General features: G+C 37.2%; 1 protein-coding gene across 8 annotated transcripts in view; it reads right to left on the minus strand.

Annotated features, from left to right (window-relative positions):
* PTPRM (protein tyrosine phosphatase receptor type M) overlaps positions 1-21,517 on the minus strand; it is a 437,865-nt gene that overhangs the window by 131,027 nt on the left and 285,321 nt on the right. For 4 of the 8 annotated variants that reach the window (XM_041477609.1, XM_041477608.1, XM_041477615.1 and 1 more), the window contains exons 14-15: positions 18,520-18,652; positions 11,609-11,638 (exon numbers count right to left, since the gene is read on the minus strand). In XM_041477609.1, the coding sequence (XP_041333543.1) occupies positions 11,609-11,638; positions 18,520-18,652 (163 nt within the window). The remainder of the gene's footprint in view (positions 1-11,608; positions 11,639-18,519; positions 18,653-21,517) is intronic. The other 4 variants (XM_041477613.1, XM_041477612.1, XM_041477610.1 and 1 more) reach the window with 1 other exon arrangement.

Below are 21,517 nucleotides of genomic sequence, written 5' to 3' on the forward strand. Positions count from 1 at the left end.
TAATCTGAATGGCAGTTAAATGCAGATTTTGTAGCTGAAAGATGTGATTAACCAAGAGTAGCGTATCATGGAGTGCTTGCAGTGGACAATAACCTTTCATTTATCATTGAGGTTAACTTCCATTTCTGAGGGTCACTAACTTAATCATATTTGCTTGAGTTAATGCTGATCTTCTATAATCATAGCAAAAAAAAAAGTAAGTAATGCCTGTCTGAATGGAGCTAATTTAATCATATGACCTTTTCCATCTTATTTTCACCCTATGGCTATATGACTTCTTCTAACCAGGCAGCAAATTACTGGACTGTAACTGGCACAGTATGCTTAGCTAATTTATTAATACATTTCTGAAAATTATGAGATGCTAAATTAGTGCATTATGCTGTTTTACTGTTTCTATACCTTTATCAAAAGGAACCTACTATTGCAGTGTCTGGGCTTTACATAATGAGATCATTTCCTTTGTCAAAAGAGTAATCCAGTGCCAAAGAGTTCAAGCTTGGATGCGAAGAGTAAAGCTTGGATGCTGACTGTTCCTACCGTGGGAAAGGCAGCTCTGCAGCCACTGGAGTGTCACAGCAGCTAGTGTCAGAGAAAACACTTTACACTTCCCCTGGTGCTTTTGCAAGGGCTAATCCTAAGAGAACATGTGTGTTAGTAACCCTGACTTAGCTGGTGATGTCTCCATCACTGATTTTCAGGTACTAATATTCCAGCAACATATATATTCTGGTAGTGCTGGCTCCCTGTTTAGAAACATAAAAGATCAAATCTTCTCAAATCCAAGTGATGGTAAAGGAAGCATGAAGCACTTTGCCTCTCTGACTATCAGACCTCTGACAGCTCTGATACCACTGCTTTGCAGCAGGTAATAGCAATCAAAATGTAATTAATGTGGAGAATATGACACCCAAAGAACTTTCATCAGCACTGGTAGCAGAAACCAGACTTCTTGATTCCCATGCTCCTTCCATAACCTATTTGGAAGCTTTTTTTAAAAATAAATTGCTATTAGATTTTAATGTCAGGAAGAAGCCTTCTGGAAAGAAGTGAACAACAGGATTTCTGAAAGAATAACTTGAAACAATTGCAAAGCTATAGACTGAATACTGGTCTGAAAAGTTCTGCAGAAGTACTAAAATCACAAAACCTCTGGAAACTGGGGGGAAATTGCAGGGCAAAGACAGACTTTCACTGAACAGCCAAGTTTTTTATCTGCCACCACAGCTCCCTCACTCCTCAGTTCATTTCTCTTATATTGATTGTCAGCAGTTATGGCAATATTTAGAAATCATCAAAACTCGCTTTAAACAGCTATTAGATATACTAACAGCAGTAATATGATTTCATTGCCTTACCAGAACTGTATCTCTGTTTGTATTTAATAGAAAAAAATGTACAACTGGGCCATGGATAATTTTCAGAAGTCAGTACGTAGGATGAAATAAAATCTACATTCTACCCATGTATGCCTTGCAGCATCACATATTTATATAAAACATTGTAAACCAGCTAATTTATTACAAAACACAAGACAGTGATTTATTGGTCCTTTGTCACGCTACAAGAAAATCTGGAGTCTGTGAGAATTTTAGTCCCACAGAGTTAGGTTTTGCAACACCCTAGCAATTCTGTCCAGTTGAATGTTGCACCTGATTCCATGCAGAACACAACCCTCTAATCATCAGGCACAGAGAAGATGGATCCCTATTCTTTAACCTTCAATTAGCACTTAGCTGCATCACGCATGCCGAGGGCAAGATTAGCCATAAATGCTTCCAGGGGCACTGTGCCCTTACTGGTAACCTCTGCACGTAGAAAATATGTATTTCACTCAGAACCAGCAAGTGGAAAAATATGTAGCGGAGAGGGTTGGACAGCATATAATTAAACGTGCTTTGCAGATCAGGTGAGTGACCAAAGTAGAAGCCATCACTCTCTGTCTGCAAAGCACCTCCCAAGGCTGCTGCAGTGGAACCACAGAGCTTTGCAACACCAGGCAGGCATGGGCTGCACGTGAGCAGTGAAAAACAGGCTTTGTGTTCTGGCAGGGCTGAGACATCCAAATACATCCCAACACAGGACCAGATTCCGCACTGTGCTGAAGTCAATGGGAACTGAGGGTATTCAGCACTTAAAGGAATTCACACAGCAGGCTATCAGAATGCGTCTTGTTTTAGCTATTTTAGGCAATCAAATTTAAGTGGTTATGCTGAGTTTGTTTTACTCATTTGATGTTGACTTTATCATTCCAGGAATTTAAATGCAGTGAAGCTTTCCACTGTCTAGTCAAATTACCAGATATAGTATATGATATTTTCTTTAAGGATATGATTTTAGGGTGCATGCTGGTTTCATTATATTATACAGTGGGGGGAAACACATATTTGTAATCTTAAAAATCTCATCTAATACAAAGCAATCATACCCCAAACAACTAAAGCAGTATGCTTTACTGAACCTTTCAGTGTTTTTTCATGTGTATGTCAGCACGTAAAACTGAATAAATCATCATGGACTCATGCTAATTCAAGCTCTGAGTGTTTTCTGTGAACAATACTTTCTACTTCTAGACTCCATGTCACTAAAAAGTCAACTAACAGTGATGCTTAGAAATTAATTTATTTCAGGTATGCTGTAAGAACCATAATCAGCCATAAATCCTTTCGCCCTATTTGCATTTGCTGAATTTGCCTTAATTATACTGTTGCCTAATTATGAAGCTCAGTCTAGAGGGGAACTCGCAAGAAGCAATGATGCAGAAAGCAGAGGACAGTTTATTCCACTTCATGGATTTACAACTTTCTGGTACCGCAAACCATTTGGAACAGACTCTATTTGTGAGGTCATTAACATGTAAACAGTGTCACACTGAAGACGCATGGCAATGACCTACCATGCTAATGAAAAGTGATATTGAGTTTGCTAATTCAGATAAGGGTACACAGATTGCCTTTTCTCTAATGTGCAAGGGCCTGTCACAGAAATAAATGCATGGTCCTTGTTGCAATTAATTTGATTCTTGTTCTTTTAAAGCTTTACTTGTAGATTTAATTAAAGCTTTCATGCAGCACACACTTTCAGGAAGTATCTATGTTTAATGGCTTTTTCTCCTAAATTAAAGAAACGAGTGAAGGTTAAGATTCAAAGAAGAACAAGAGAGCATAAAATGAAAAGCTGTGCTTAATACAGTAAGCATTACCTTGTTTTGACATAAGCAAATATGTGATATTCATATACATTTCTAAAATTAGTGCTATATTGCAGCTTTCAGCGTGAAATAATTTTCAATTGCTTAAGGTAATTTTTAGAATTTTTGAACATAAAATATTGCATGCTGTGTTTCAACCTGGAGGTGAATATTTTAAAAGCCTAAATCAGTTTTTAGATAAGAAAAAAATAAACAAATAAAAACAGTGTACGGTTTTCCCAGGAAACTAAAGAAACAATCCCAACGCAAAAAATCCCCAGAGAAAACACAGACCACAGAGAATGAAAACAAGGCCATCCTAAAGAAATATTTTTCAGGGCATGACAGAAAATTATAGTATCTGGGGCAGGGGTAAAGGAGAAGGGGATAAAGAATTGGAGCAATTAGTGAAAGGAGGAGCAGAGTAAGAAGAGAAACAGGTGAAAAAGCAAATGGCCAGGAGAACAAGGAGGCAGGCTTAAGAGCTGGGCACATTAGTGTTGAAAAAGAAGCTGGAAGGAAAACAACAATGATAGGGTTTAAGGAGTAAGTTAGGTATAACACTTTTTGGACAGAGGTCTGGACAAGACGCTTCCATGAATACTCAGTACTACTACCTCAGAATAGATTTATGGTGCTTTGGATTCCATCAAAAGTTGAAACTGCATTTACCTTTTACTAAAAAAAATACGCTGTCTCTTCTTGCTGGGAGCATGCATTAGGACTCAATATGCAACCAATGAATTCTGTTCTCTAATTTATTTTTTTAGAGCACAGAGTAGGTAATCCTTTTGGTTTACTAACACTCATATAGGTTTCTCTTCTTTTGTTAGTTTAAATTATCTTATATAACCTTAATCATATTAAAGTGCAGACATGGTTTCTCCGCATGTGGGTTAACAGAAAGAAAAGTCCTTCTGCCAGCAACACCTGGATAGTACAGCTAAGGAGCAGAACTGTAATCTACCATATATCATAAACATGGCAATCTGACCTGAAAAAGTCGGTAAATACAAAGCATTCAGTATTTCATCTGCTTTCGAAAATACACTGTAAGCTATTAACTTAGTTGACCTGAAGTGACCTTTCCATTGACAATTTCCAAATAGGACCATAAATGGCAAAATACAAGCCTTTATACCTAAAATGTAAGCAAAAAACCATGTAGCTGCAGCAAATACTGTAAATTGCATTATTATACTCAATGAGAACATGTTGATGAAATCCATACCTGAAGGTTTTACTTTGGACTACTGATGTCAACACAGGAGGAAAGAACACTATCACTTTGAAATAGGAGGTGCAGAATGGCATAACTGCTCTGAAACAGCTGATTCTCTCATTCCTGTTCAACTGTGAAATGCACAGGTTGGCAAATGTTTTCCTTTGCCTTTCCTTCAGACAAGACACATGTCTCTGGTAGCTCCAATTTTTGTTTTCATGATCAGAGGAATCAGGGAATGGGAATGAAGGAGAGAAGCTGCCTCCCTCTGCAGGTGAACTGAGTATAATCAAGACACCCCCAGACATTTGGTTCAATATCTCACCGAGAGATCTCAGTTTAAACAGCCTTGAGCTTCAGCCACTAAAAAGAAAAATAAATGTGTGTCTTTATGTTTACCAGCTCAGTACTCACAGGAGCACAAATTTCACAGCACAAGCCCTGCAACATTCAGCTCTGCTTGAACTACTGCTTCTTTTTATTTGGATCACTATGTCTGGTTGGCACAGGAACTGACAGAATTATGCAAGACTTTCTTGACAGTCCTATAGATTTCTCTCTGTAGCATACACTAAATGTTACAGTCTAATAATAACAGCAGTAACAACAAATCCTTTCTTGCACATTTGTAAATGAAATAGAGTAATGATTCTAACATATTATGGTAAGTCTCGTAAAAGATATATTTTTTTGCAACAGGGTGTCTGGGGCTGAAGAAATGCCAGGCATGCTTTGCTAGATATGCAAGCACACAGCACAGTCCATTCCTCTGGTTCCTAGCTTTTGTCATGTTCAGTTTCAAAGCTGATGCAACCTTCCCACTACACTTTGCAAGTGCAACATTGCCCTGAAATTAGGAAGGACCCTGGTCAGAGAGAATCCTTGCATAGAATCTCAAGTGGAAACAGAAGGTAACAGTCATCAGGAGTAGCAGAAGAAAGCACCTAAGATATGGTTCCTTATCCTCTCATGCCAGAAATAACTAATTAGTGCAGGAAATCAATGACTAAGAAAAATGCCAGAAAGAAAATTTGGAAATGAACAATGATTTTGGTGATCTAGACATCACAGAAAGCAAACAGCCACTGTTCTTCCCTTTGGGGACCTGTCAGTCTACTCTTTAGGTGAACTCAAGGTGTACTTTAGGTAAAAAAAGAAATGTAAAGGAGAAGTAGGAAAAGAAACCAAGACTAGAATATTTTCCTTGTGAAATTAACACTCATGAGTGATAGATGCTGTCTTGAGGTGGATCATCATTAGCCTGGCCATAACCCCTGCAGATAGGCTCATGAAATGTATTTCAGGTGAAACATCTCCCAGGGGATTCAGTGATAGAGAACACATTTCAGATAACAAGCTCAACCAAAAAAAAACTATCGCTCAGTAGGAGCTATCACAATACTAATGGCTACAACACCTCAGTGCCCTGTGCTGGCATCACTCAACAGACATAAACATCTTGTTATGGCTGTTCTTGTCTGCACCACAGAAGTGACTAACCCTGTGGCTTACTGGAGCTATGAAGACTTAGGGTTAGATTCACTCTATGATTTCTCCTACCCATTTTTCTTTAAGCATTTTTCTTCTGCTTGTCCTCCTTGAGACCAGGAGAAATACAATGCACCTTATTCCCTGTAGTCCCATCTTTTGCAGACATATTCTGTCAATCAGATCAATATTTCATGATGTCATTTTGAAAACTAACACTTCAATCTTAGAAAAAATACAGGCCCACATCAATTATGAAGTGAGTTTTGATCTTAATATGCAGCATAAATTCTCTACTTTCTGTTAACACATTTACAATCACATAAAGTGTAATGGCAGGTTTGGCTTTTAGAGAAACTAAGATTCCAACACCATTACTCCCTTGTAAAATAAATACTAATACTAAAATATGAAACTCATCTTCCTATTTGTGTATTTAAAATGGAAGTATTTAAATTCATTTTTGAGCTATCTGTGTATACAGAAACGCAATTTCTGTAAAAGTAAAAGCTACATAAACAATATCTTTTTTTCCTGAGGGAAAAGTTTGAAACAAAGTGAATGAAAATGATTCACCTTATACTGTCTTTGAAAAGTATAATTCAACAATGATGGTTGATAATGGCAAAATTTCAGTGCCTAGAATGACTGCTGTTGACAGCAAGCATGATTGATTTAGGAATAAAATTTTTAAGAAGGCTAAAACCCAATGTCAACAGGCTAACTGAAAATTTATTCAATACACAGTTTTATAGAGAAGACAGGCTGCCCTGGTAACAGTACCTCAGTAAGAGTCACATGGGATGGCAACATAACTACTCAAATACAATAGTAACTTCTTACATACACATAGCTGTCACTATCATCTCTTTCTCTCCCAAGTACATGTATCGTGTCTCAGTGTTATATATATATATATGTAAGAAAGACAGGCTTTCAGGCTTATGCTGCAGGACTATATGGATTCCACAATTTCTAAATGCAATCTCAGTATTCAATTCAAATCCCATATATTAGTTTAGAAAACAACACAAAGCTGTTAATAGCATGGAAAGAAGAAAGACGTGTCTAGGCTGCATAAGTATTTGTTTTTTCTACAGTTACATGTTTCCCTCACTAAATGTCTGGCACCTTCACCAAGGAAGTAGTGTCCCCTCTAAGGACAGAAAAATCTCCAAACCTCAGCTCATCTGCAAATTTATTGCTTGACACTAATGGAGCACAGACAATAATTTGTGTTGTGGTTTAGGAATGGCATTCTCCAATTTATTGTTCCCACTGAAACCACTCCAAATCAAAGAGACACTCCTTCACTCCCAGCTCCTCCCCTCTCTCCCCTTCTGGTGGGCAGGGGAGCAGAATTGGAGGCACAAAAGATAAAGGCTGAGATAAGAACAATTTATTGGAAACAGCAATGAGATAAGAAAACAAGCAGTAACAGCAACAATATTAATGACAGAAGGTACAAGAAAGAGGAAACAGAGACATGCCCCTGAAAACACCAGCTGCTCCCTCACACACTTCAGAAATAGATAATAAAATTTAAAAAAATAATTACTTACAGGTTGTTAAGGATTATTTACAATTTATTCTACAGTGAAATAGGAATGTAAGCCTTGGCTGTAAAGCAATACAATCAGCTCCAAAAGAATCAGAAGATACAAGGAATCAGTGTAAGAAATAATGACTTTAGATTGATTTAAAAAAATTATGTCATGTATTTTAATTAAAAATAAAATCCCAATTCTGACCCTGCTTGCTATCTGTGCATCAAAACTAGATATGGCATATCTGTACACAAAGCATACAGCACATAGCACAAAAATGTGCTTTTTAGTAATGGTGATTTAGTAGAACACCCTCCTTGCCTTATTTTGGACACTTCAGCTGGGCCCCAACCTATCAAACTCTTGTGAAAAGTAGGGTGTGTTTTCATACACATTTATATGAAAAAGCTCAATGTCTGTGGAATTAGCTTTCTTGCAGGAGGAATTTTGTCCCCTGTGTCACACACCAAGTACCAGGCAATAGAGCCTCTAGTCCTATACAGTTTATTATATTAATATTTTAATATAGTATTAGGCTTTGGGATTGAGAGTTCCATACAGATGATGCACCTGTGATGCACTTCTGTTCCAGGGCACCTAACTAGATTATTAGTGCTGGGACACACAATAGCAGATTCCACAGTATTAAGATTAGCACTGCATAAGAATATTGGGTAACAATTGTCTCCTATTTCCCAACTTCACCTTTCACAAGCTGAAATGACATGTGAAAAGGCACAAAAATATAATAACATTATACATCTAACTGCTGTGCAGCACTGTTGTTGCATAAGTACTTAATTCCAACCATAATCATAACATATCATTTTTATATCAAGCTCAAACTGAGGAACAGCATCAAAAGCTGCCTTCACAACTTAGCATTTTAATTTGGTGTACATCCTATTCATAGCAATATAATGAAATCTTTTAGAGAAAGAAACTTTAAAAAGCTACGACCTGTAACTATCTGCAGAAGAATCTGGGGTAAACTGAACTGGCCAAACTATCAGGCAACAGTGTCTGGAGTAAATTCCAAGCACTCTGTTTTTCTGATGCTTTAATTTTCATGAAATGTAGTTGTTAGCTCTTGACAAATGATTAATGAGCTCCAAGGGCAGAATCTTTATAAAAATTAAAATCTCAAATACAAAAAGCCAATGGTCAGCACAGTGGCGCTCGTTGTCACCTCAGCAACAGGCTTGCCTAACTATAATTACACAACAGAATACTAATACACTTTTCCTTCTTCATCTCATGGCATAGGGGTTTTCAGGGGTTTTGCCCATCAGAAAATGTGTCAGGAGCAAGCAGTTGTGCCAGTGCCACCTGCCATGCTGAGAACATCACTTATTGCCAGTGTAACAAATGACACCATCTCCATCCTTCTTTTTTCCCACCTGGAATCAACTGCCAAGCCAAAAGACCTGCTGCAGAGTTAATGAGCACTATGAAATTTGCTCTAATCTTAAGAACAAAAGAAGTCACAGAGGACTAACTATGTCCAGACAAAAAAAAAAAAAAAATCTGCTGGCTGACTGAGGCGAAAGGTAAAAAATGCACCAGATGTCAGGAATGCAAGAGTGGGAGGAAAGACTGGCAGAGGTACTTAGGCCCATTAAAAAGAATTCTCAATAGCAGTACTCAACTATTTTTTCTGTAATATCTATTGACTGGCTAACTAGTAAACACAAGATAAAATAGAAATAATTCTCTGCCAAATATGCACAGCTGTAGGGCCACCTCTGATGATTCATCAGCAGCTCTAGGCATCTGCCAATTTTTTCTTTTTAAATTTTAATTTAGGATGGATCTAGAAGTGGCAGAGATTGCAGTCTGCTAGGGAAAAGGAGCCCACAGCACACAAGGAAAGCAGCACACAAGACAATAGTAACTATTTCAGTGCATAGATGCTCACTTGGATGTTACAGCTTGCATTTACAATGACTAATCAGTAAATTTGAATATGATACTCAGTATAGAAGTGGTAAATTAGCAATGGCAGAGTACTTGAAATTATGTTTCTCAAAATATAGAACATTTTATAATCCATACCAACTTCCTCAGCTAAAAATAAAACTGTAATGAATCCTGCATTCATCTAAGATTTCCACCAATTTCAGTCAAATTGTGTGATGCGTAAACAGGTGGGGAATTTGGTCCAAAATATTTCCTCCTACTGACAGCCAGTCTTGACTGAACTTTTCAGGGCTCTTCCCTTGTTTTGCCAGATGGGGAACAAAAAACTATGAGGTCAAAATCCCACAATTTCTTTTGGAAGAGATAATCAACCCAATCTACAAAGTTACTGAATTTGCATCACACTAGCAAAAAGATTTTTCTTGAAGTCGCTAGGAGAGTACTTCATGTAATCCTGAGATGCCCTATTCCATCCACTATTAACAGTCTCTGTGATTGCAAAACTAGGGACAAAACCTGTTTGTAAAACCTAAAGAAACCATTCAAATTCAGCCATTTTCTTTTGTCTGTGGAAAAAGAGAGAAAAAAAAATACAATCCAATTTATCTAAATAATGAAACAGTGTTTCATTTAATGTTCCATTTGTTTCAATTTTGTTTTTGATTTAGCCTTGAGACATGAATCATATTAAAATATAAATTTGAGTATATTTACTTATTAAGGCAAGACCATGCTACATGGCTTACGGTATTATATTATTTTGACATTTTGAAGAACTACATTTAAATGCTCCCAAACTGAATTTATTTTTTTAAAGTATATTTAATGGAAAATATGTCTTTTAATCTCAGGAACAGAAACAAATTTTGGAATACTATCAATGGAAGAGCTAATTTTTTCAGATCTTAACATTAATGCAATGCTTTAAACAACAGTTTAAAAAAATTGCACTATACATAAAGTGTCAAATAAGGTAATATAAAATCTGAATTGCCAACCACATGAGCAGTTTCCACCTCTTGTGAAGTCTTAGAGAATTTCAGTTACGAGGTTTAAATTTTAATTGCTTTAATTAATTTGAAGAGTGGTTCTGCTTGGTTTCTTGAAGACCAAGTGTTCAAGACAGAAAACATTTAATGATTTTTTTCATAAATTCTATAAATGAATGTTTGATGCTTTTTCATAATATGAACTGAAAAAATATGTATTTAAAAAGTTTGAAGAGCAACTTCTTTGAAGGTAACATGATAAACTTTATATTGCATTTAAATAAAAAACATTACTGAAATGTGTTCCCTTCAAGAGTATGCTATCACTATATGTACTTAAAAACCGGTACTAAAATTTATCTAATGCAAATAACAGCCCAACTTCTGTAACTATGTAAAAGTATCTCACAGGTTCCTATGGCTTTTAAATCTGAGGTTTAAAGAAAACAGATAACTGCTGCACAGCTGATTTTTGCTGCTGGCCAATAGGATTACACAAGATTAAACACATCTAATTTTGCAAGACCCCTAGTATTTTGCTAATCTCTTATGTACTCCTTGTACCTGGAAAGCAAGAAAAAGTGCATAGCCTCAGAAAGGAATTTTCTAAATTCACAGAAGAACCCTTCTCATTCATCACCTGCTGACAACAGGGAATGAAGCGAGCCTTTGGGTAAATAAAGAAGCATATAATGGTATTACTAAGGACTGTATCAAAACAAAAAAATTGTTACTTACTGAAAGTTATGCTTCATCCTGCCCTCATTTTTTAGTGCTCTCTCCTTTGAAATTCACTCTAGAAATGGTAACTTATGATGTTTATGCATGATCAATTACTCATAAAAAAGTAGTAATATGTACACAGCAACAAATGGAAATGCTTGTACATGTCTAACAAATGCTGTAATTTCAACAGTATAAATGAGAAACAAACTACTAAATAAATTCTAAAAATAGTTCTTTAGGCATGAAAATTTCTCATTGACATGGTAGTGATATCTATACCTATCATTTCTCAGTTAAGAAAATTCTTTACATAATATTATTTAAAGGACTCTAATGTACAGTATGAGACATAAGAAACTCTTAAAAGACTAAATATTTCACTACATTATTGACCATGTTGTTTTTATCTTGGTGAAACTTTGACAAAGTATGTTTTCATAAAGGAACTTTCAGTATTAGCATTTACTACTCAGGCCTGGAACAACACGGCAGATAGTGTGCCTCTGATGACAAAGAAGTTACTTACAGGTAATAAGTGTAGGAGTGATAGCTTCTTCTGCCATGATGGTGGAAGGATTAGGCAGTGGTGGAAAAGATGAAATGGAAGGAAAGAAAAGTCAAATATTAATGTATGAAAAATCAAGATGAAACGGAGACCTGAACTGGCGACACAAATGAAAAGTAGCAAGAATGTATATCTGGGCATATCATGCAATGTTTCTGGAATAGACAGGTGACATATCCAATTTCCATAACACTTTGAGCAACACAATATATAATGCATCTCCAACTGTTATATCAAACCACCTTAAGGCACACCTACTAAGTAATATTGCGTATTTAATGTCTGTTCATATCTGCATACACTACACACACAAATATTCCCAATTAAAGTGATAAGTCATTTCTGGTTACACCTCAGCTGCATTAGGAATAAGGATATAGAAATTCTAGCATGGTGTTAGAAGCTTAGGAATAAAGAATTTCAGAATACACTCTAAGTAGCTCCTCTTCCTGTCATAGCACTGTAGAATCTTAGCCTACCCCTTTTTTTACTTAAGGCAGTCAGTTCTGCCTTTGAAAGGACTTATTTCCAGAGGGGGGAAATCCATGGCCACAGCTCTTTTAATATTTCAGCTTTTAAACAGCCTTTTAAATTCAGAAGGAAAAGATACTTACTGTCATGCAGATAAAAAATCTGTCCTTGTGGGCTAAAATTGTATTGGTGGCATTTCCCCGCGCGGCAGAGATAAAAATAAGAACTGATCCTGTATCCATGTTATTCCTGCCCACGTGAATGCCACAAAGAACAACTTGGGAGACCTAGCACCACCACCTTTACAAATATGGGCTCTGTCAGCCTTGCATAACCTCTTGCACGGCCAGATACTCCACCTAGACATGCTCTGTGAGCACATAGTATAGAAGCCCTCCAGCTATGCTCTTCTGCTTTACGTCCTTCCCTCCCTCCCTCAGTTATGAGCCCACTACTGCAACCCTCCAGAAAGGGCAAGTTTCAACCCAAATGAATTCCATGTATTGACTGCAATTAAAAAATGCTGGAGATCTTAAAACATCTCTGAGCATAATGTCAATTAGCATTCACATGTTGGTAAGATAAAAGACTGAAAGGAACCATGTAGGCATTTGTAATTTTTACAGCACATGCACACAGCCCTTTGACTACAGAGGAAACATGTAAACAGGCCTTGCAAAGGACTATAACTAATGTTAACTTGCCTCTGGCTACATGCTTCAGGCATCCCTTTGAAAACTAGGCTTTCATCAAATTTTCTCTCTCATCTTCTTTGTGTGAAGATGCCGTTAGAAATATTTCCCAGTTTTTATTCCCATTTTTCTGATGCAAACAGTATTGTTGAAACACAAGACACTACACACTGCATATTTAATCACATGGTACATCTGGAAAACGTGTACCTGCTAAAGTTGAGTTTTAGAAGATAACTAAGAACAGAGTAAGGGGCAAGCTGCAAAACAGTTGCAAACCTCTTTGCATTCCATAGGGAGCATGGGATCAGGTCCTATCAAAGCACTTACCTGCACTATAAGCAAGTGGTTTTTTTCTAGTTCAGTCATAATTATATTTCCCCCTACCTTTCTTTTCAGAATTACTCATTCTCTCACTTCGATTTAGAATCTCATGACACTGCCAACCCTGTTTCTTGCCATATGTTGCCACGAGAGAGATTTAATGTAATTAGTACAAATGTTCTCATACTTCTAAAAGATGTATATAATTTGAGAAACAACAATAAATACAATTAATCAGCGAAACACTGCTGGTACTTGTATGCAGAATTCTGCCAAATATGTTATAGAGATAAATTATTCCTCATGAAAAAAAATGCTGAAAATCCAGGAACTTTATTGTGTGTAAATGTCCCATTAAGCATTTGCGTAACATGAGAAAAATTGGAAGTCTCAAGCGCCAGCTATTTTTATATTGCTACAGTTGTGAGATTTTCCATATAAAAGTCTCTGAAAAAGAGTACCAAGGTTTTCTCTCTCAAGAATACCTTACACTGAAAGAAACAGGTAAAAAGAATATGTTAAAATCCTGCAGAAAGTTTTATACAAGCATCTCAGGCCACATGCTAAAGCATCATCCATAACTGAATGGATTTAGCTTTTTTAAGAAATGTGGACAAGCTCCATTTTTCCTTCTACATAATGAATACAAATTAAAGTTTCTGTCTATATATGAAAAGTTTCTTTCTGTTAAAAAAGACTGATGCAAAGATTTTGGCCAACTTAGGCCAAATCTTCTTAAGAGCGTAGCTCTTCAGTCACTTCCCTGGTCAGGTTATTTTATGTCAATAAACTGTTTCCGCATACAGTGACAATATTATGCACTTTTAACCCTTTTAGGACTGAACACATAAATTAATTTCATGACTACCACTTACAGAAAGAGGCCTCACTACAAAATTTACCAGAATCAGCACAGGAGGCTGGCTGCAGAAGGACTGACCCATCAGAATGGAAACTTTTGGAACTGTGTCATTACCTCAATGTTTTCTTCCATCATCTCTCATTTACAGTTGGCCTACAGGGAAAAACGCAGTTCAGGGAGAGGAGGCTGGAATTCTCCTTCAGCCTTATTATCTTCAGATTCTATCCTAAGTGTTTGAAATTGTTGGCAAAGGTGTATGTATAACTGAATAGCCTGATTTGCTATCAGGGAATGGGAACAATGCATTCCCAGCCCAGCTCCACTGAGTGCAAAAATCTTCCTTATCCACTGCCAAGAACCAAGGTCTCTGACTTAAACAGATGCTACAATTACATACATTAGAAACTCACGGAAGGCTCAGGGACAGAGACAGCTGAAAACAGAAACTAAACCCAGACAAAACAAAACAGCCTTTCTATGATCTGAAAACTCCATTCTACAACTGAATCAGAAGCCAATGGAATAAAATTTTAATAACCGCTTCCTTACTGCACTCCCACTGCAGCAACAAAATGGCAGCCCTCATTGAAACAGCTGCCCCAAAGACACAGAAAGGGCTTTTAAGCAAATGTTGGACCACTAACTCACAAACTTAGGCAAATTTTTAAATTTAACTTAAATAGAATATAAAGAAAAAAAAAAACAGGAAAGGAGAAAATAAAGCAGTAAGGGTCTAATTTATGCAAGTCTTGATTTAACTGTTATTGCTTTTCCAAAGGTTGCAGCAACAGTGCTCTCATTTTCATTGTCCTTTAAGTTGACCAAAACATTAAGTTACTTGGTACATTCTTTATTTTCAATGTTTTTATAAAATCTTATGCAAGTAGATCAATGACTGGGTCTTACCCAAGATTTACCATTCAGGATCAGATTCAAAATCCACTTTATTGTAGATCAATTTTGGGGAAACACATACATTGTTTTCATCTAACTTTGTGTTAATTCTTATGTGAGAGATACAGAGCATATCTGAGGAGAGGAAAGCCTGTTGGAACTACTCTAACTTCACAGAGAAGAATCATCTCATTGATGTGACCACACTGGTGGTTAGGAACAGCTTGCAGGTTCCTAGACTACATTACACAACACCTCTATGCAGGAATGCTGATGGATAAGGAAAAGACAAAACAGAATGGATAAAGAACTATGAACAAACAAGTGGAGAGATAAAGAGGAAAGCACTAAGTCCTCCCCTGCCCCATGTACCAAGTTTACAAATTTCTTTTACTTCAGTCAAAAGCTGAGTGTCCCTACAGAAAATGCTTCAGCATCCATGACGTTTCTACCCTCACTAGTGACTCCAAACCATGCACTGAATTGCTGGGCCATCAATCTCTCTGGTTCATGACAGAACTACTTCAGAAGACAATTATATAGTGAAATTAATAATGCTGCTTAATGACTATTGACATTTGCAGAACTTCATTACATATTGCTTTTATAATGGGCATATCCAAAGCACGTCTGTGCTGCACTGAAAACCTCCTTGGATGTTGGTCTTCTCTGCTTGGCTAATGAATTAAAAGTTCAAGAGACTGATCTGTGAAAATCTTTGGTGTCTGGAACCAACCAAGCAAAATAATGGTTGTTGACTCAAATGAGGTGGCTACTTAAGGAATGTGCTGGGAAAAGTCATGGTTATAACACAAGTGAAACTGCTTTCCAAATCTTTTGACAATGGAAATAAATGGTTTTATATTAAGTTAATTAAGTACTGTGAAGCCCCAGGGACAGAGTCAGTTTCATCTACTGGTACGATCTGAAGATCAAATACACAAGACTCTTTTCTCTGGAAGAATGAATGACACATTTGCTTTGGGATATGCCTTGGGATAGCAGAATGTGAATGGGATTTTGCTGTAGCCAACTCCAAACAAGAAAGTTTCAAAGCACGTAGACTCAGCGCTACACCATTGTAGTCCAGAAAGTCTGCACATAAAGGTGCAGAGAACAAAGAGGTTCTCAGGGGAAAGGTACCACTGAATTACAAGGTGCTATTTTATTTTTCACTCAGATCTTTACACCAGTAAAGCTCCTGATAAAGGAAATGAAATAAAATGATCAAGTGCAGAAGTCAAATGGCTCACTAGCTTGATAAGACTGTTTCCCGAAGTAGCACCTAAAATATCGCAGAACTGCAAAATCACTACAGTCACACTAAGCTTGTGGCATATTTATACGTTTTTTTCAAATGCATAATGTATACACAGTAACTGAACCAAGGTGAAACCATAGGGGCCCTCAGCAGCCTAGTGAATTAATGCACCAATAACAATCTATTGAATAATCGGTTCATCTTCTGCTTAAGTCATGAGTGTAATTGTATTCAAGATCTTCTATGCTACAGCAGATGCTTTAAGAGGCTTGGGACACAATATACCCACCTCCCAAAACTCTCATTAACGCCTAGTCACATCCTGTTACACAAATGAATCATCCTTACTTTTTAATATTCGCTTCAACTCATTTCAGTTTGTTTTGTTCAAGGCTGCAGCATCATTCTGGGACATGTTTTAAGTTATTGGTATCATTCTTTCTGTACTACACAATGAAATTGTGTGTATTTGGCAACAGAGTCCCTGGACTTGTATTTTCAATAGCTCCATCTCTGTCACAAGCAGATTCATTTCAAAAACCAAGGAAGCTCACAAAATGCACTTTTTCTTTAACAATAGAATTACTATGAATAATAATTACTCCACTGTGGAAGACAGAAGGAATCAAGTATCCTTCTGCATTAATGCAAACACTTAGGATCTGAGCGTATTGCCTCTAATAATTAGATTATCAAAGACTTTTTCTCTAGAGAAGTAAGCAGGAGCTGGCATAGCATCCATTTAGCCAGAGACCCAGACACCTTATTCACTTTGAAACTATTTGGATCATTTTGCAATGCTCTCCCTTCAAGAAGAAGAATAACTTGTCTCCCTTGGGTGAATACATTCTACCTTTGGCAGAAAACACTTAAGGAGAGGCTCAGAACTGAACAGAGAGAATGATGAATGCTGGTCAGGAATTGTGTGAAGAAGGATTGGCCAGAAAATAAAAGAAGCCTTCCTCCCTGCATGCCAAGTGCTCTGTCTGGCCCTAGGGAGGAGTTTGAGAGTTCAACTGTTAAAATTGAAGGTATGAATGATGCAAGAAATCGGAAGTGGGAAGAAAAAAGTACTGCAAAGTCAGAATAGACTTCAACTCTGCTACACTGTACTTTATGGAGCAGACTTGATTACTGGGTCAATTCCGTTGCCCCAGTCAGACTCACCCTGGGGCTTAAGTCTCAGTCTCTTCTGTATGGCAGCTTTTGAGTGCTTCACATACCTCTTGTCATGACCTGGCCCCCAGCCCTGGCCACAGCTCGCCTTTCTCTCCACAGAGCCCTTCTAACTCATGGCCCTGCCTCTGTCTTCACAGAGAGTGAAAAGCAGCTACTTCTGTTGCCTGCCCTGAGGCACTGTCAGACAGCTGCCTCCTCTGCTGTGCACCTCCACTGTTCAGATTCTGGAAGAAATTCAGGCAGCTCAGGGGTTTGGACATCTCAGACCTGCCAAACTAGTTAACATACAATTAAATCACACAGGGTTGGGATGAGCCAAATCGGCCAGGATTGCTCTCAGAGGAAAAAAAGGGGATAATTCAAGGGGAATAGCAAGGAGGTGAGGGGTTATGGGACACAGTAAGGAGACTGTGACAGAAGTGGAAGGAGAATTTGTTACTCAGCCCCTTCACACAGCACTTGCACATTCCCAGCCTCACCTCAAACAGCTGCAAATCTCACATTGCTCATTACAGAACCTAAAACCTTGACTCTATTTGCTAATTAATTTCTCCCAATCTAGACTAAGCTTCTAAGATCATATGGAGTTTTTTTTCTTATCTGTGCCACCTCCCTAGCTACATTTTTCCTGTTAGTTTTTTTTCTGTTAGTATTTTATCTCTTACAGTGTTGAGGAAGACAAAGTTTTAAAAGCCTTACACTTCTAATAACGTAGCAGTTTTCAAATTATATTCAAGGCAAAACAATCTCAATGCGTGAGAGTGTTGAACCAGCATCTGGAAACATTCAGCACCATTGTAACATTTTCCATTGTTTCAGGAAACAAAGTTTATGCAGAACAGTACAGACCTCATTCTCAGCATAAATTACCTTAGCTGTAGCTCCTGTTTGACTCAGGATTTCTTTTACATACAAAAATGAAACTACATCTAGCTTCCAGCTGATCTGTCAAATAGGGTGGAGACTCACAAAGGACCAGATACTCTGATTATTAGAGTCCACCATGCACTATTGGTGTAAGGAGTGCTAGAATCGTTAACCTCAAGCTGTTTTATATATAACAAAGACACAAACATTAATTCTCTGTGGGTACGAAGGTGGCTGGATACTTTTATCAATATCAAACTGACTACTGCTGCAGGAGATGCACTATGAATATGGACATAGAAAACATCCACTAATTGCTCACCTTTTCTTCATTACCAGCACGACTCCCAAAAATATAATGACGAACAGCAAGATGCCTGCAATGACTCCAGCAATTTTAACAGTATGATCTGTCTGCTTCTCAGGCTCCGGGTCTGGTTTTCGAGTGGCAGCCCCTAGGGAATTTACAAAAGAAAAATAGCAATGAGGAAAAAAATAAAGGTGTTATTCTTTTGATGTTTACACACTTAACCTACTAATGCCATTAATCTTATCCAGGGCCAACAGATATCAATGCTTGGTCTTTTAAGAAAAATTTCTGCTTTCATAAGCATTGTCAGGCATATAATTCTTTATATTGTTCCAAGACATTCTGCAGGACCCCAGCATAGATGGGATACCACTGCCTGCCCTGACCCTTTACAGAAGCCTCTTCACAGATTCACAAATTTCTATATTTTTATTATCTGTGCTGGCTCCCTTTTCTTTCTTCCATTTAAAAACTTGCTAACAACACAATAACTATACTAAGCCTTTATCCAAATTTGATTTGCTGGAACATTTTCCTCAATTATTTTTCATAAATGAAGCTGTAATTCCATAACACATTAGCTTAAACACCTGGAAAAGTGAGATAAGCTCATTTACCATGCATTTTACCCACAATTGTTTTTTTACACAATAGACTTTTTTTTTTTTGCCTTTGGAAATCTAAATCTAGGTCACATCTGGTAGGAAAAAAGACTCCTTCTAAGCAATTTATTCACAAAGTGGGAAGCAGCTGATGATCACACCACTGGCACCTACATTTAATATCTGTTTAAATGAGATAACCAGTGCCTTACAGCAGCTAGTGTCTTAGCTCCTCCAGCTTCTCCATTTAAAAAAAAATAACATCGTTTGTACTGTTTACTGTATAATGTGATGGAACGTCAAATCCATGTCTGATGAAATATCCATTTCCCCTACCAAATGAGTTCAGGATGAAAAAACGTTAAGGAAGCAACATTCAATTCACTAAGCTGATTTTATGTTTTTATGGACTTGCATTTTTTTTTTAAATCAAAACGTGTCAGCATTCATCATTTGAGGCACCATGCCATAAAATGGACACAGGGATTTATGGATTGCTTTCCTGGTACAGCTTTTTTGGGAAGGGAGAAGGAAGAGTAAAGCCTAAGTAAAGTGTAATCTTTTAAGACCACATTCTTGTACCATTAACTGGGATTCAGAGAAGATTCTGACAGCACCAACTATATTTTACTTGTTTCTTCACTTTCTCTTTCTGGAAAGGAAGGAAATTAATGGCCAATTTACATGAAGAGCTATTTTCTGAAAAACAGAATGAAAACATTTCCAATGCTTCTTCTCAATTTTAACCAGGATATTCTAAGATGAAGAGTATTTCTGAGTGCCCACAGTTCTACTTTTGGCTTACATCTTCAAAACTCCTAGCCAAGAGGAATGCCAGAAAAACCTGCCAGAAAAGGTGATAACTATTAATCATATCATATCTAGAGCTAACTGCAGGAACCAGTTTTTTGGAAAATTCTGGCCAAGGTACTTTACCTGAGTGCTAAATCAGAGAAAATGATGTGCTTGCTGTCCCTGTGCCCAGTCCCACAAGAATATTAATTTGATAGAAATACACACTTTTCTGAATTGGTAAAATCCTTACTTTGTACGAATAAAGGATGATTCATACTTTCTATGAATAAACAGTTCTGTTTTAATTTTACTGTATCCTATAAAAAATTTTTTTAAATTCTATTGCTGTACTCTTCACAGCACTCAATACTGCAGTAGATATTCAGAAGACATCAAGAGCATGTTCATGCAAAAAGCAGCTCTTGAGCTGCACTTGGCCGACAGAAAGCAGCGAATCAAGTATGATGTAAATGGTAAGACATAGGAAGGACTCCAAAACTCTCTTTTAAATCTGAAACCCAAGAAAAAAAGAACCTAAAGTCAATACCAAGTAGTGTCTTTTCAGATGTATCTTCTAAAACTAGTTTCTTCCAAAGCCCATTCTTCATTATCTCCTTCAGGTTACCCCAGACAACTGGAATACTCATCAGTAATGACTTGCTAGAAACAGCTGCTGCCTTATGGTTTCATTCCTTATGTTAAAGCTTCCAGCATTAGTTTTGGGAATATGAGTGCTAAGCAGTGAAATTAAGTAAAGGCAACCATTCACAGTACTATCCAGCGTGCTCTACCTCAGTGCCAGGTCTCTCTTTAGCAGCTCATGGTCCTTAGTTAAGGGAACCAACTACACTTACATTATGCAGAGGAGAGAAAATCGTATTCAAAGCACACACGTTTTCTGCATATGATGGAGCACAACCTTCATGAAATGCCTTCCATCACACAAAGCATTATCCTGATGGCAGTATTGAACAAGCTGGAGAATCCACCACTAATGCAGAATCTCTAAAGAAAGCCTAAACAGGAAGCAGCACAGAGCCTAAGATCAGGACACTCAAACTCCCATATTGCATCATTTATTGATTTTCTGATTGAGGAATCAGCTCAAATTGTCTATGAAAAGAATTTTAATGCCGAGTTAAAAATAGGATACAGCTTCTCACAGTGATGTATTCAGCCTTACAACAGAGGTTGCCTTAAAACTGGAAGCATGATTTTAACAAGCCTATTAAAAACCTCTGTCATTAATTATTATAAAATAATATTGGCATTACTCGATTCTCCTTTATTTCCAATCAGCAGCTTATTTATTTGCTGACAAAATGTTGCTCCACTATTGTTCTTAGTGGTTTCCAAAATCTATTTGGGTAAATGAAAAGAACTTTCATCTTTCTTGAACATTCCTTTTGTTTTTTAGTATTAGAAATTTTGGATTACCTTTCTGCATTTTATTTAATGCTGCTTATTCATTTAACATACCTCAGTTTCTCTACAACTGGATTTTAGAAAATTGCTGTATTCTAATCCACTCTTCATACCCCTTAGCATTCTGTTTGGATTTATTTCAATGTCAGATGGACACTGAAAGTTTTTTGCTGTGTATTGTTTACAGT

Source organism: Pyrgilauda ruficollis, unplaced genomic scaffold (assembly GCF_017590135.1).
Source record: "Pyrgilauda ruficollis isolate IOZ18807 unplaced genomic scaffold, ASM1759013v1 scaffold41, whole genome shotgun sequence".
Taxonomy (NCBI): domain Eukaryota; kingdom Metazoa; phylum Chordata; class Aves; order Passeriformes; family Passeridae; genus Pyrgilauda; species Pyrgilauda ruficollis.